Source organism: Coffea eugenioides, chromosome 2 (assembly GCF_003713205.1).
Source record: "Coffea eugenioides isolate CCC68of chromosome 2, Ceug_1.0, whole genome shotgun sequence".
In the NCBI taxonomy this organism is placed as follows: Eukaryota; Viridiplantae; Streptophyta; class Magnoliopsida; order Gentianales; family Rubiaceae; genus Coffea; species Coffea eugenioides.
The window spans coordinates 27933898-27950112 of NC_040036.1; the positions used below are offsets into that span (position 1 = coordinate 27933898).

General features: G+C 33.8%; 2 protein-coding genes across 2 annotated transcripts; one reads left to right on the forward strand and one right to left on the reverse strand.

Moving 5' to 3' along the window:
• Nucleotides 1-845: 845 nt before the first annotated feature.
• On the reverse strand, nucleotides 846-4787 carry LOC113759373 (MND1-interacting protein 1-like). The gene is made up of 2 exons (XM_027301937.1): nucleotides 3429-4787; nucleotides 846-1280 (listed from the first exon to the last, which is right to left on the reverse strand). Exons 1-2 carry the CDS (start codon nucleotides 4785-4787, stop codon nucleotides 846-848), a joined length of 1794 nt encoding a protein of 597 aa, XP_027157738.1.
• Nucleotides 4788-14314: 9527 nt separating this feature from the next.
• LOC113760733 (E3 ubiquitin-protein ligase PUB23-like) lies at nucleotides 14315-15567 on the forward strand. The gene has a single exon (XM_027303418.1). The coding sequence runs from the start codon at nucleotides 14315-14317 to the stop codon at nucleotides 15548-15550; it is 1236 nt and encodes a 411-aa protein (XP_027159219.1). The 3' UTR covers nucleotides 15551-15567.
• Nucleotides 15568-16215: the final 648 nt, after the last annotated feature.

Here is a 16215-nt window from a genome sequence, read left to right on the forward strand (position 1 = left end):
TAAGACCCTTAGAACTTGAACTTTTAACAGAATTCAAAAGAAAAAGGGAAGTCAACAGATCAGCCTCTTAGCTACGTAGTCTCCATGAACTCTATGCTAGCCAGGTGCCTAAGATTTGTCAATATTAAGGTGTTAGGGAATAGAGCCAAGTTCCTTATGATAACTCGGAAGAAGTTTTGCTTCCATATCATCCTGCGGCTCAAGATCTTTGACCTTGGTCTCTCCTTGTATTTCAGATGTCTGGTCTCATATAAGAATACATATCTGGTAGAAGACTACCCTTACAGTAGGGTTGAATGATGGCATACAACTCATACCATCCTTTCTGTGCAAATAAATAGCATAGAAATTGCAATCATTTGACCTAAAATACTGTTGAAATTGTACCATACAGAAAACAGAAGTTTCAACCATTCTAGCACGTCAGCCAGACTTTTAAACATTTCCTTACAGCATCACACAGTTTGAGAAATGTCATTGAACAATCAACACATACATATCACAAATACTTCTCTCCTCCCAAAAGATCCATATCCTTGGACATACAATATGACCTGCGCTTTAAATTCGCCAGCAAAACCAAGAGCCAATAGCCTGAAAAACATATTAAGATACAGAAGTCCAGAGTCAATCAATTCCAGAAATATATAACCAACATCTACATCATCTCAGGACACTAACAATAATTCCATCAAACACAAAACAAGGAAAAAAAAAAAAAAAAAAAAAAAAAAAAAAGGAGGATTGCATTGCATTACATAAGGTGGACTCCTTCTAAAAGTATTATAAGAACAGGCAGGAAAATTAAGAAATAGAACTAGGCAGTATAATTGTCTTACCATAACTTAAGTGGTTCCACTGTAAACCTTATATCTTTCTGTGATTTGCACTCTGCAAGAAGGGCAATATTCTCCTACAATAATACTGCAGCCGACGCATACAACTTGATGGGAACAAGGCAAGAACAGAACAGAAACTTCTTTTCTACAGCAGATAATACAACGCCTGTGATCAGGAATGAGCATTGCTTGAGCCAAGTTTTGTGAGCTTTCAGCCTCTGAAACACTTGAACCCAACAAGTGCTGTGTCTTGAGAATGGATGCTTCTAACATGAGCCTCTCCTTATCATCCATCACACGCCGACGCTCTACCTCTAATTTTTGCTCCAATGCTGACAACTTTCTATCTCTATATTCTCTTGCAATTCTAGTTAGTTTCTTTTCTTCTGAAACTAGAATGCGGGCCTGCTCTTTTTCCTCTATTTCTTGCTTGAATTTCAGCTATTTAAAATGAAAAAAAAAAGAACAAATAAGAGTATAATGAAGTACTTTGAGCATCAGTGAGTATGGCCAGGGGCGGATTTAAAGTGGGGGCACGGGCCCCACTGCCCCCTTAAATTTCTATAATACATCTATAATTTTGACATAATTTTAAAGGTGCCTCCAGAATTTTTTTTAGAAAAAATGTGAAAGAATGGGTCACAAAATTTATATTATTCACTTTCCTCCTCTAATTCCCATTTTCCCACCAACAGGGCCAAGTACCAATTATATCAGTCATTCCTTTTGGTCCCCACTCCCCAAGTTCCCTTTACTCCTGTGGTCCCCCATTTTCCTTCACAACCGACTCCTCTTCTTCCACACCCAAGCCAACTACTTTTTTTTTTTATCACTTCATCCAATTATTATTTATTTCCTTTGTCCTCACTCCCCAATTTCCCTTTCCTCATCTGGCTCTCGGTTGTCCCCACTCCCCAACATACATACGATAGCCATTTTTTTTTCCACAACCAAAGCTTGTTACTCTTTCTTTTGATCACTTCATCCTATTTAGAGATTGCACCAGAATCAATTGATCTTCTAGGACTTGGATCCGCCATATTTTGCAACTCTTTTCACCAACTTTAGGAGACCATCAAAATCAGGTTCTAAACAATTACTTCTTATTATTATTATTTTAAATTTGTTTCCAAATATATATCTAAAGCATGAGACTATTACTATTTTAAAGAAATTTGAAAATTGATTAGTTAATATAATAACTAATAAATGGGTTATTTGATAAATATTTTAACTTGTGAAATGGTGATTTTATGCATGAGACTTTTTTTTTGCTTAAAAAATTAGAAAAAGAGTAGATAAAAAATTTTAGTGTTATTTTTGCCCCCACTAAGATTTTTTTCTGGCTCCGCCCCTGAGTATGGCTAATTTAAAATGCAATTAAAGGCATCACAAGTACTAATAATGTGCATGCACGTATCTGTTAAACTGTATTTCAAACATTTTTTTTTCTTTTTATTGTTTGAGTCTATATCATCAGTCGTGAAAACAAGAGGTCATAAAAGTGATTTGTACGATCTGTTTAACAGCATACAAGAAAGGTTCCAAATCTGACAACTTTCTCTAATTTTGGCTTATGTAGGTTTGGAAACTTGCAATGATCCCAAAAAAGTTTATTAAAATGCATTTAGAGACAAAAAAAAACCCACTTCATTCTTTTTTAGGGTATCAATTCAGTTGTAATACAGTGTTGCTAAGAGCCACGATAGATCACTTTATTGATGTACCCATATTACACAAAAGGCATTAACGATTGTAAGCAAGGCGCCAATATGATCTATTCAAGGTAAGTACTCTAAGATCTTTTCCCACCAAAAATAATTAAAAAAATGTACAAGATAATCTTATTGCCACATCGGGACATAGGACTAATTGTGGTACAAAAAGTGATAAGAAATTAGGATATTCTAATCTAGGAACTTCAGAAAAGAGAAAAAATTAAACTGTTCGCTACATGCTCTTTGAGGAAGAAAATCCAGAACCTCTTTTCTTTGAGGAAAAACCAAAGTTTTCAGCTCATTTAATACTTATTTATCACATACTAATACCATTAGAGCATAAAATGTCCCTCACATGCCAAAATGTATCGATTAATACGCGTGGTGCATTGCACAAACAAAATACAAGTTTTATGTGTCATTGACAATGTTTCTTTAGATCACCTTAATTGGATCTTACACGTCAATAACCATTCATAATGAGGTCAATTGAGTTCCGCATAGTTGCCAATATATTAAACCAAGAATAAGGAGAAATTTTCTTCACTAGCCTATTATGCAGTGCAATGAAGATTATTCAACTAAACAGAAAAAGATAAAAAATCTGATTGACGCCTTGAAGCGATTGTATTTCACTATTTGATACTTTCAATAGGTGTGAGTTCACAATTGATGATTATGCAAATTTTATATCACTTCTATAATCATATTGCTGTTCTTGGGAACCTAAATCTCTATAAAGATTCATCAATATGCACATGCAGATAGTGCCCATTGATCAAATTCAAACCAAACAGGATGTATCATGGAAGTACTATGCAACATAAATCACAATCAAATTAAGTCAAAGATCATCAGTAAACACAATTACCTTGGCTTCTTCTTGGGCTTGAACAACATTTTTCAACTCCACTTCCAGCTGAAGAATCTTTTCTTTCTCTTGATTAATCAGACTATTTGTCTTGCTGATATGTTTTTCTGAGTTTTCGATCTTCTTAAGGTCTTCCTTTTCCTTTTTCATAGCCAGTTTCATATTCTTCTTTGATTCTGATTCATTCAACTCAATGCTGGTAAGCTCAGCTCGAAGTCTAAGATTTTCAGCCTGAACTTTTCCCAATTGTTGATATAGCCTGTCGATCTGATCCATTGTGGTTCGTTGAGCATTTTCTTTCTTTAATATCATTTTAGACATAGAAGTTGCGAGTTCCTCTTTCTCCTTAGCCAATTGCTCTCTCTTTTCTTTTTCCAAACTTAGCATAATTAACTCATGAGAGTGACTAACCAAACTCGCTCTCGATTCCCTTCTTTTATTCAGAGCCCAATTTTTTCTATCTTCCACTTGTTGCTCCAGACTTCGTATGAGTTCTTCCAAGCTGAAAATAATTTCATGTTTTTGCTCTTCGGAACAATTTCTTAGTCTTGTTTCATCACATAACCCCTGAAACCCTTCAAATGGATTAGAAATCTGATCAAACTCAAAATCTTCCAAGGAGATTTGACCTTGTTCTTGTGGACTGGCAGAAGAAGTAGCATTCTTTTCTGATTGACTTGCCAACTCTGGGGTATAAGTAAGACCAGTCAATCTCTTCAATGCAAGAGCATTTTCTTTCAAAAATGCATCAAAATCAAATTGATTAGCTCCTGAAACTTCACTAGAAGAAGAAGCTTCAACTCTATCAGGAGCAAGAGATTGATTAGTTTTCTCAATAGCAAGCAACTTGCTTGACAAAATCTGCTGCATAGCACTAGACTTCGACAAACCAGGGCGCTGTCTTTCCACTAAGTTAACCAAATCTTGTACCCAAAACTCGATCAATTCGGCCAATGTTTTAAAAATGGGTTCTTGTTCTTCATTAAAAATGACTTTACCATTTTCTTGGCGAGAACTATTGATTAAAGTCAATGTACTTTTCATGATACTACTTCGGATGTCCGGTTCACCAAATATATACCCTGCTCTCAAAAGTGCCCCTTCAATGGTTTGAGTATCATATCCCATTTTTGACATAATTAGGCATGCTTCTTCATATGCTATTTCAATTTTAAGGTACAGTAATTTTTCTACCTGCTTGTCTTCAGTGTGCTTAGCATCACATTTGTCCCCTTCTTTCTCATGTCCCAATTCAGATTTGATAACTGAGATATCGATTTGCTTGTTGTTTTCTTTGGATTTATGAGGATTCGATTTCTCCTTTTTCTTCTTGTGCTTTCCTTTCCTAGAGCCAGCCATCAATGCAGATTAAGCTGCAAGAAGAAAAATGAAAGGGCCACAACATTCATTACTTCCAATAATATGTATGATGTTATCGAAGAATAAGGAAAAAGCTAAAAGAGAAAGAATTATGCATTGAAATTAACATGACAATAATGTTACCGCATATTAGAAATCAGGTCTGACATTATCTTAAGTTCACAAGACAATACCAAATAATAAAAAACGATTTCCTTCTTATTCTTCACAACCTTCTGTTATCTAATTTTAAGTAACTGCACTTATTAAGTCCGCATATAGAGAATCAATATATGTTATTATAAGTTTATAACTCTTTCAAGGAACAAAAAAATTCAAAGTAATAATAATAATACAACTTTGATAACCCTTTAAGGAAAAAGAATCAAAAACTATTTTGCTTTTGATTTTGGTTCATTTCCTTTTTTTTTTCCTTGGGTTGCTATTAATTTAGAATTTCCAAAAAAAAAAAGAATCTAACTAGTCAATGAGTCTAAATGCAATATACAAAAATGACAATGAGATTCAAGTGAAACGCTAAGAAGATGATCACCTCGTGATTCGCGTTAAAATGCGGAAGAAAACTGAACAGTTGTCGGTTGTCACAAAAGAAAAATGGAGATATTTGTAAAAAAAAAAATTAATGTCTAGAGATTGGGCGAGAGAGAGAGACTTAAGTCAATTCGAGTTAACAAATCAAAGCAATGGCTTTTTGGAAATTGAGAAGAGTGAGTGAAAGAGAGAGTGATGAGCAAGATTGAAATTTCTTCTTGGAAATGGAGAAGAGTGAGTGATGAGTAAGATTGAAATGTCTTTTTCGAAATTGAGAAGAGTGAGTGAAAGAGAGTAATGTGTAGGATTGAAATGTCTCTTTGGAAATTAAGAAGAGTGAGTGAAAGAGAAAGTGATGAGTCAATTTGAATAGAAGAAGTGAAGGAGGGTAGGATAATTGTTAGATACCAATATCCAAATAATCCATGGTCATTATTTGCCCTACAATACAAAGTTTAACAATATAAGACACTTAATTTTGACTGATGAGTGTGAACGATAATTGAATGCAAAATTTTTCTTATGAACATTCACATGTTAATTGTGATTAATTACAAGATTTTCTCATCTGACTTGAATTTTGCAAAGCTAATTATGGCAAGTGATTATAGAGAATAATCAAAACCAACTAAAGCTACATTTATTGATTTGAGGGATTTTGCTATTTAGGTTATTAAAATATTTGAAATGAAAGTGTACAAATAATCAAAAACATAAAAAACTGATAACTCAAAATCAAAATCTGTAATTCGGTGAAATAATAAACAGGTATAAGTCCTAAAGTATATTACATCATTCAAGAACAATTTCATTGATAACTATTTAGGAGAGAGGTTGAATGAGAAAGTGAGAGAATAGGTATCAACCAAGAAATTAAGTAAAAGAATTTTTTTCGGGCATTAAAAGAAGTGTTGGAGGATGAGAATTAGTATTATGTCACAGAAGAAAAGGAATTATATATATAAATTCGAGTCAAAAATCTTATTATTAAAGATAATGATGAACTATTATTTGGACTTCATATTTAATACCCCTTTCCCAACTACAAATATCTATAAAGCCCTGAAACATAAAACCGCTTAAGAGAATTCTTGTCAGACAAAATATAATCTCACACGATTAAGAGTGAGAAGGGTTGAGTGAGAAAGTGAGAGAATAAGTATCAAACAAGAAATGAAGTAAAAGAATTTTTTTGGGAATCAAAAGAAGTGATGGAGGATGAGAATTAGTTTTAGGCCGCAGGAGAAAAAGAATTTTTTATATATAATTGCAAGTCAAAAATCTTATTATTAACGATAAGGATGAACTATTATTTGGCCTTCATATTTAATACCCTTTTCTCACCTTCGAGATATCTATTAAGCCCTGAAACGTAAAATCGCTTAAGAAAATTCTTGTCAGACAAAATATAATCTCATAAAAAAATCCCTTATGCAAAATTATTTTCATACAAAAAATTAATCCTGTAAAAAAAATCCCTTATTCTTGTGATCACAAAATTTGACCATAGTCCTTTGCACAGTAATTTAGGGAAAATATGTCTAATAGTCCTACAACTTTTATCAATGATTTTGTTTGGTGCCTCGATTTTAAAAAGTATCTATTAGATTTCTCAAGCGATAAATTTGGCTATAAATGGTTTGTCCAAGCCAAATCTAAGCATTATAATTGTCACTTTGCCGCTCTTGAGCTCTAAGTTATAAATGTCTCTTTTCCCTCTCTAAGTTTAAAATAAAGTATATTAGCCCTTGTTAAATATTAATAATTGACTAGTTTGACTGACAAAAGATTGTAACATGTCCTTCATACGATTTACATAAAGTAGACAAAAAAAGAATGAAACACTCCTCTTTGATAAATAACAAACTGAATATTACTTTTAGCATACAGAACTTTGCTGACTCTTATTTATGGCTCATCATCATTATTAGTACTTGATTTAAGGTCTCGTAAACCTGAAATAATAGACATAAAAATAAGCATTAATCCAATAGGAATAAAAAATATATTTCCAAAAATAAATGAAAGATAACCTATTTGCTTTAATAATTTATTATTTATTTTTAGTCAACACCATTGAGAATATGATAAATTTTGACAATATGAGAAAAAGATAAACATAAATAGGTACTCCCACTTATTTCTTCTATATTTGGATTTTTTTTAGGTTGCATAAATGCTACATTGTTTAATCTTTTTTCAGTAAGTTTTGTCGTCAAAGTATAAATAATTTGGTTAATCAGATAATAAAACAATAATATTCATAACAATATGTTGGAAACCAATATGGCGACAACAACTCAAAACTCATCCAAACAACTAAAGCAGAACCTTTCTTTTACTACCTTGTGAAGTTGGGGAAGAGCCACTATAACACCAAAGGTATTGTCAAAGAAGGTGCCATACAATTTTTTTTTCTTTTTAGCTGCCATACAAGATTACCAATGAAGTGGCTTAAATGAAGGCATCTAGTACAAACAACTTAAAGAGATAGCTTGGTCAGACTCAAAATTAATTGGCCTATTACAAATGTGTATTACCAAGAGAGCATAATGAACCCACAGGATACATAGAATTAGGCCATAGGAAAATTTAAGCTCCATGCAGGATCCGAAGGATAGCTTCAGGAAAAGGGTTTAGTTTCTTACACTTTCTGAACCTGAGATATTGCATGATAGCTTAAGGCAGCACGAAACAAACCTGAAGCAGATAGGCACAATTTTGCTGATGATCAGCTTCTGCAGGAAGAAGACAAATACCACCGTTCTTGCGGCTGCATGGATGTCCAATTATACATAAAGTAGAGATGGGTTCTCTGGCGGGCCCTTGGTGTACAGACGTTACACTTTTTTTCTTTTAATAACAAAAATCTAGTAAATTTACAACGCATTTTTATGGAAAGAAGAATCATGCCAAATGTTCAAAGACAAGATTAGTACGTAACCAATAATATCAAACTTCAACGGTAATAAAAGTAAAATAAGTGATTACAAAGTTTCATTAATAAAATTCAACAAAATTTGATTTGTATTTGATGCAAAAGTGTTAATTGCCAGCAGTGATACATATCTCCCTTGCGTGGATAACACATATTCTAAACTTGAATTCTTTTTCTTTTTCTTTTTCTTTTTCTAAGTAGAAGGTATTGAATTCAAAATCTTCTACTTAAAGTTTTTCTCATCTTATGATCCAATCTAACTCTCCCCTCAAAACTTCAGTTCATTGATAGCCAAAAAAACCTCTCTCTCTCGACACACACACACACATATATACACACACGTATATGTATGTATGTATATGTATATGTATATAACAAATGACTCAAGAATGAAGTTAAGATTCTTCTTCTTTTTCTTTTTCTTTTTCTAAGTAGAAGGTATTGAATTCAAAATCTTCTACTTAAAGTTTTTCTCATCTTATGATCCAATCTAACTCTCCCCTCAAAACTTCAGTTCATTGATAGCCAAAAAAACCTCTCTCTCTCTCGACACACACACACACACACATATATACACACACGTATATGTATGTATGTATATGTATATATATATAACAAATGACTCAAGAATGAAGTTAAGATCCTGGCAAGTGCCAGTAGATTCTTTCTAAACCCCATCACGTCTCTCACAATCACTAAGTATTAATTTAAGGCCACATATTGATGTTTTGACTGAATTATTGTAATTTATTTTTCTGGATTTTGTACATATCTTTTTTTTTTTACCGCATGAATGCATGTTGGAGGAGTTAAATTTAATATTCAAACAAGTCTTGATCCATAAAATATAATGAACCTTGAAAGCAGTATAGAATACATATACAACACCTCCCAAAAACTAACAAGTATTTTATCTTAAACCATTGTCATAAAACAATTGGAGTTCACTTCCCTTCCTGGTCATCACTTGGCACACTGATTTTACTCTGCCTCAACTAGCAGTCTATTTGCGACGCCTTTATTAGTTTTCTTTGATTTTGTCATTACGAGTATTAATTAGACTGAGGAAAATGGCTGGCAAGAGTTGAATCAGTACTTAAATATGGAAACCAAATAGAAAAAGATAAATGAAAATCTCTATTTATTTAAACAATTGTTGCCTCAGAAAGCACAATAGTTGTGCTCCTAATGTCTATTCTTCTTCTTCTCCAAATGGTGACAAATGAAAATTTTCCGGGGCATGTAAAGAATCTGTCATTCCATTGCTTCTCCATATTGAATTTTTGAAAATTCTCTCGATGTAATTATTTCTTGATTGTGACAGCCCCACCTCCCCCTAAGGCGAACCAAAGGGTTCGGCGAACCGCCTGCCCAACTCTCGCCGGTACTCACTACAGTTCTCAAATAAATTACAACATTCATATCCAATAACAAAGGGTACAACCCTCAATAATAAACAAAAACATTTCCCAAGTTCAGACTGTATACGTACATACATTACAAATCTCAAATAGTGGTACAATTCCCCGAATAAGACAAAAGTCCTCAGTTCTCAAATAATTACAATTACAATATTAGGCTCAAATATTACATCTAATACTCATCAAGTGAATCAAATTCAAATTATACATGAGATATCCCTTCAGACACTCTTCCTTTGCCTCGAGACCTGTGGGGAGAAAATTATTTTTGGGGTGAGCCAGAAGCTCAGCGAGTATCCAATAAAATTAGTAATCAAATAAGCTTCACAATAGTGCATTTAAATGAGATTATGAATCAATGATCAAATGTACGTTTATTGCTCTTGTGAGCCAGTGAAATCATCATACTTAGAACTCCAACGCTCAAACAGATCCAGTCAGTCAAACAGTACAAGGGAGCCATTTGCTCCAAATAATCAGGGGTGGAGACGTTGGTTCTAAGCACAAGAATTCCAAGTACTCATTTGAGCCAAAACATTTCATGGTCCACATGCAAGCACTCATGATATGCAATCGAGTATGCAATGCAAGAAATAGTTCGAAAAGTAACTTTGCAAATAGTTGAGGAATCACTCACCAACCACGGCTCATGAACCTCATCCATCATATATCATTGTCTTGCTCAAGTCCAAACCCTAGATCACAAATATCATGTCAAACAAAAGGAATTCTAAAAGCATCAAGTTCCTATCACCTTTTGGTATATTAATCACAATTGAAGCTACACTTATCCGATTGAAACGAATCTTATGGCGTTACGAAGCTAAGACCTATACCAACATTTCTTATGAAGACCTCTAAAGCCAAATCATACATTTTCATGGTCAAAAACTGAAATCTTAGAGAAAAATGGAAACTGGCCGCGAAACAGGGCTTAAGGGCAGTCAAGGGTATTTTGGTCATTTCACATGCTACAGTACTCCAAACGATCTGAAATTTTGTAGGTAGTTAGCTAACTTATATATCTACAACTTTCATGTTTAGAGTAAGGGCCGATTCAGTCTCTCTCAAGGTCAAACATACAGTGCAAAAACAGGACAGATTACTACCATAATTGGAAACCCTAATCTGGAATTTATGCACACAAACCAGAAATTTTCTTTAGGCAAGTTAAACTAGTCTATAAAACTTCAATATATCTCATACTAAAGCTATCAAACCATGGCCAATCATTACTCATCATATAAAGGCAGAAAAATCCCCAATAAAACCGAAAATTCCATGATACTACCTCAAACCATAAACTTATCCACAAAACAACCTATTTAACCTCTCCAATCCACTAATACACAATTTATTGAAGTAAAGAGGAAGTTCTTGACAAGATACCTTCAAACCCCAAGAAAATTGGTAGCTTAGAGCTTGCTCTATCAAAATAACTCCACCAACCTCCTTAATCCTTCCTAGCTAGCACTTTGTACGGAGTACTTCACGATTTAATCGGTTGGAACTCAAGATAGAAGCAAGGAATTGAAGTGCAAGATGAAGTATTTCCTCTCCTTTCTCTCCCTCAAGTTGTTCGGTCCAGCCCAAGGAAAGAAAAATGGGTTTTGAACTCTAAATAAAGGCCAAAAGATGAAGACTTAATCACTAAGAAAAGCCGGACACGACAGAATCCGACCGAATCGGAGGCCGGATTCAAGGCAGTAGCTGAACAAATTTTTTTTCAAACGGCCAACCCAATCCGGCCAAGAACTGGCTGGATATGCGGCCGGATTCACCAAAAATCACTATTCACCAGAATTTTTTTTTCTTTCTTTCGGGCGTCACATTGATCAGTTGCATGAATGACAACTATGTAAAATTTGAATTTAAAATTCAATTTTTGCACACATGTGATGAATCTAATGGTGATAGTGTATACATTGTCAGTGTATATAAGATTTACTCATAGTTTATATCTTGAAAGTTTTAGAGAAATTTCCTTGAAAGATTAAGTTGACATTTATTCAGTTAGTCCGCACATAAAACCACCACTAGTTTAACCTTTGAAACTTCTGAGATCAAATTTAACCTATGAAAATTTGTCAATGCCCTGTGACATTTCAGAAAACTTGCCACCAGTAGTTTGTACGTAAATAAGACTGAACAGATAGATAAACAGGGAAAAGAATATAATGTTACTCCTCACTAAAATGTTAATTATTTGAATGTGCACACAAAAGTAAGTGAGCTAATGTATTAAATACTAATCTTTTTGTATTACCAAACAATCTTTATACGTCAATGCTCATGTGTTACAAATATGGAACCTTATAGTATATTTCAATATTAATCAAACAAGCATCATCCATTGGTTTTCTCAAAATTGATCAGTATTGTTTATTATTAGCTCAAAGCCTTAACAACCACTAGTGTAAACTAAACTAGGCAGCCATTGCTGAAATTACCAGTTCTATGTATATAATTATTCTTCAGCTTTTTGGCCATGAAAAGATGCCAGCCTATCTGCTTGGATAGGCCACTTTGGGCCAACAGTTCCTACTTTTGTTCCATCTTCAAAACTTTCATGGAACACAAACGTTGAATGGCGCTGCAATGTAAGACCCATATACAACTGTTACTGATTTCTTTGTCAAATACTACATATAAAAATTTTAAAAAAAACTCTCACAAGAAATCATATTCATAAAAAAAAAAATTATTAAACTTGAAAAAAATTTGTTTTTTTCGTGTAAATGCCTCACAGAAATGTATAATAATTGGTTGGCTTTCTCTTTTTTTTTTTTGGTGGTTGTCTTTCTGTCTAACTCTGCCAAGCTGTCTTAATAGCCCAATTAAGTTGCAGTTCACGAAAACAAAACAAAAAAAAAAAAGGTTGAATTTCATTGAGAAATAGAGAGTCAGCGAAGCAGCTCAACAGTTCATTAGTAGCTAGTAACGTGTGGAAGAATCGAATCGCAGTCGTCGCCGGCGTCATGTAGGCAAGGTTTGAATAAAGGATACAAGCTTGTTTGAAAAAGCATTTATGTATGTATTCTTGATTTTTACATGTTAATTTTGATTAATTAATAATTAGTTCTGTGTATTATTAACACCTGATCGATGCATGTCTTTCGCAACTTTTTAGATCTAATCTCATTCAATAGTGCCTTGCCCCACTTGAAGGGTTGAAGTCAACCCTCCAAACGATCCGCCATGTACTTGGTGAATATACATTAGTGGCTTAAATGCTTGACCCTCAAGTTTTAGGATACCCCATTTGTCCCCTCATGTTTGTGTTTGAGTTTTACTCAACACCAGCGATTTTTTGACTGTAGATGGATCGTTTGCCATTCATGCAATTGATTGATCCTCTATCTTGCTTTAATATGTGTATTTGTAAACTTTTAAATTCATACATCTTTCAAATGCAAATATTGTAAATCTTATGTGTATACTAGTTGTGACCAATTCAATTGTTAAAGTTGACATATAGGGGATTAGATTATATTGTCGTAATGAATAAGAAAAGGAGTTGGAGGTAGCTTTGTTGTTTAAGTCAAATAACATGAATTTCAATGCAAATGTGTGTTTCTAATGATTTTGACTTGCAAGGTTCGTATGGCTTTTGAGTTTTCTAGGAGCAAAAACATACTTTTCAAAGTCAATTTTATTTGTTAAAACCAAAAAACACTTATGGTGATGACATGAGAAAATTGTACTATAGATTAAGCTTAGGAATAAAATTCCGTCAAGTTATCAAAAGATATCAATTAGGTTACGATCAAGTTGAATTGGATATTTTGTCTTTTTTTTTTTAATGTTATGTTGGTGACGCGAAATGATATACGTGGTGCAAACATCCAATCAAAAACAAGAAAAATAAATGTATTTAATGATATAAGCATATGATCCAACTTGGTCTTAGTTCAATACGTGATTCCAAATTTTTTTCATAATCTCAATAATAAAGAAACTGTAATATACATTACACAATTCATGCTTATCAATTCAAGCCACTTATAGCAAAAAGATTGCCCCAAGAAAATTAGATTCCATTATCTTCTCTAAATGTCTTTAAAATTTCTTTGCAATAAAAGTTCTATAAAACATATATTGATCATGTTTACTTTGTAGTCCTTATATCATATTATTTTGGATATCAAATAATTGTTTGCAATCCAAAAGTAGGGCCTTGAATGACTTCAATATATATATATATATATATATATAATGGCTTCAGAGTCACATTTCGCCTAGAGGTAGAAAATGAAAAACAAATGATATTTACTTGGGCTTTGATAACTATTAGCAAATGGTTTGGGGCCAAATTGACATTGCATCTGTAAAGTAAGTACTCAAATGATATTTCCACATTTCATGAGGATAAAACTCAACGATGACAGACGTGAGCTTCCGTGTTCACAGTTTGCCCAGCTCGCAACAAGCATCTATTGAGTTTTGACTTTGATTCATTCTTTGTTTAGACTTTTTATACATCTCTATTAAAATATACGGATCATTTATTGCATCTCTATCCTACGTATATAAAACGCAAGACAAATCTTCAACTCAGCTCCCTCTCCAGCCCAAGAATGGAGAAGTGCAGTCATCTTCACAATTCAGATCCGAATATGGATTTTCCTCAACATTTCAGATGCCCAATTTCCATGGAACTCATGAAGGACCCCGTTACAATCTGTACCGGGGTCACCTACGAGCGAAAAAACATCGAAAAATGGTTCAACTCCTACAAGAAAAATACATGTCCAGCCACTATGCAATGCATTGATAGCTTTGAGATGACTCCAAATCACACCCTCAAGAGGCTGATCCAAGCATGGCAGCAGAATGGAAAATCAAAATCATGTATTCCATCATCTCCAGCACAAGCTGCCAAGCACGAAGAATTAATTTCGCTGCTCAAAACTATCGAATCCACGCCATTTAAGGTAAGTCCATTGAAGAAGCTTAAGTCTGTGGTGGAAATCGGAGATGAAATAAAGCTTGATTTTAAAAAGTCAGGAGGCGTGGAAGTACTTGTGAAAATTGTTGTACAGATTCTAGTTGAATGCTGTTCCGATTTTGTTGCCTTTCGAGCTTGTGAGGAAGCCATCGGAGTCTTGGATCAACTCCCATTATCTGACGAGGAAGAAGATTGTCAAACCCTTCAGTTATTAATGAAGCCCGAGTGCATAAAATCCTTTACCATCATGCTTCAAAGGGGTAGTGCAGAAGCCAGGTTTTGCATCGTTTCAATATTTCAGAAGATGGCTAGAGCTGATTTTCATTGGAACCACGCCATCAAAGATGAAGGGATTGATTTCTTCAAGTCACTTTTGGAGATTGTCTCTGACGAAATGTGCACCAGGGCGAGCTCTTGTGCCTTGCAAGTTTTGATAGATATCTTGGATGCATCCAAGAAAAGTAGACTACAAGCCATTGAAGCTGGTGCACTTTGTACCTTGATCGATCTTTTGCCTGATTCAAACAAGTCAAAATGCGAGAAAATAATGCTGTTGATCAAGTTGTTGTGTGAATGTGCTGAGGGCCGGTTAGCCTTCATTGAACATGGACTTGGAATTGCAGCAATTTCAAAGAAAATGTTGAATGTTTCAACTGCTGCTACAAAGATTGGGGTCAAGATTTTGTGGTTGATCTGTATCTCTCATCCAACAGAGAATGTTTTGGAAGAAATGTTGATGTTTGGATCGGTGAAGAAGCTTGTGGCCTTGCTGCATATTGGTGGTTCATCAACTACAAAGGCTAGAGTCATAAAAATATTCAAGTATCATGGCAATACTTGGAAACGCTATCCTTGTTTTCCTAGTGATATTAAAGACTATTTGGGCTTGGGATATGACATCTGATAAAAAAAAAAAAAAAATCAAATGTTCAAAATGTACATTAAGGTGAATTTTGGGATGAAAAACAGGAGACACTCATTTTTCTTTTAACAGTGTTGTATTTCGTTTTGCTTTTTTCATCCATGATTTCATGTCATGGATGTTCTGTTCTACTCAAGATTACTGGTCATGTACAATCTCTTTCGGAGGAATATACTTAATTTGCTTTTAGTTTCATGCTTCTCATAAGCCATAAAAGCATTTAATCTATTCTCTTCTTTTTTTTGCTTTCTGCACTTTTACCCTCATGTAGATTAGGTCTTTTGATTAAACTGCAGGTTAAATAAATAGTCAAGACCATCAAAAGAAATGATGATTGGTCTAGATGGTTTTTATCAGGGCTTTTTCAGTAACTCAATATTTTCAGTAACATTACTATGATATATGCATTTAAGCAAGGAAAAAAGATAGCCCTTCCCTAATATGAGATGTGTTTCAAATTTTTCTTTGAAAGTACAAATGGATGTGATTAGCTAGTCTGGCATATATTGCATCTAATCATGGTAATAATGAGATGAGAATAATTCTGAATCAATCAAAAAAAAGAAGGAAAAAGAGAAAAGCAAAGAAAAATACGAACAATTAAAATATGGAAACAAGAAATTAGGAAATTAATTCAAGAAACAAGT

Excerpts from the sequence above, each read along its gene's own strand:
- LOC113759373 (XM_027301937.1), bottom strand. The coding sequence starts at position 4,787 with ATGGCTGGCTCTAGGAAAGGAAAGCACAAGAAGAAAAAGGAGAAATCG. Across the intron at positions 1,281-3,428 it reads AAGCCCAAGAAGAAGCCAAG|CTGAAATTCAAGCAAGAAAT; the intron begins GTAATTGTGTTT and ends CATTTTAAATAG.
- LOC113760733 (XM_027303418.1), top strand. The coding sequence starts at position 14,315 with ATGGATTTTCCTCAACATTTCAGATGCCCAATTTCCATGGAACTCATG.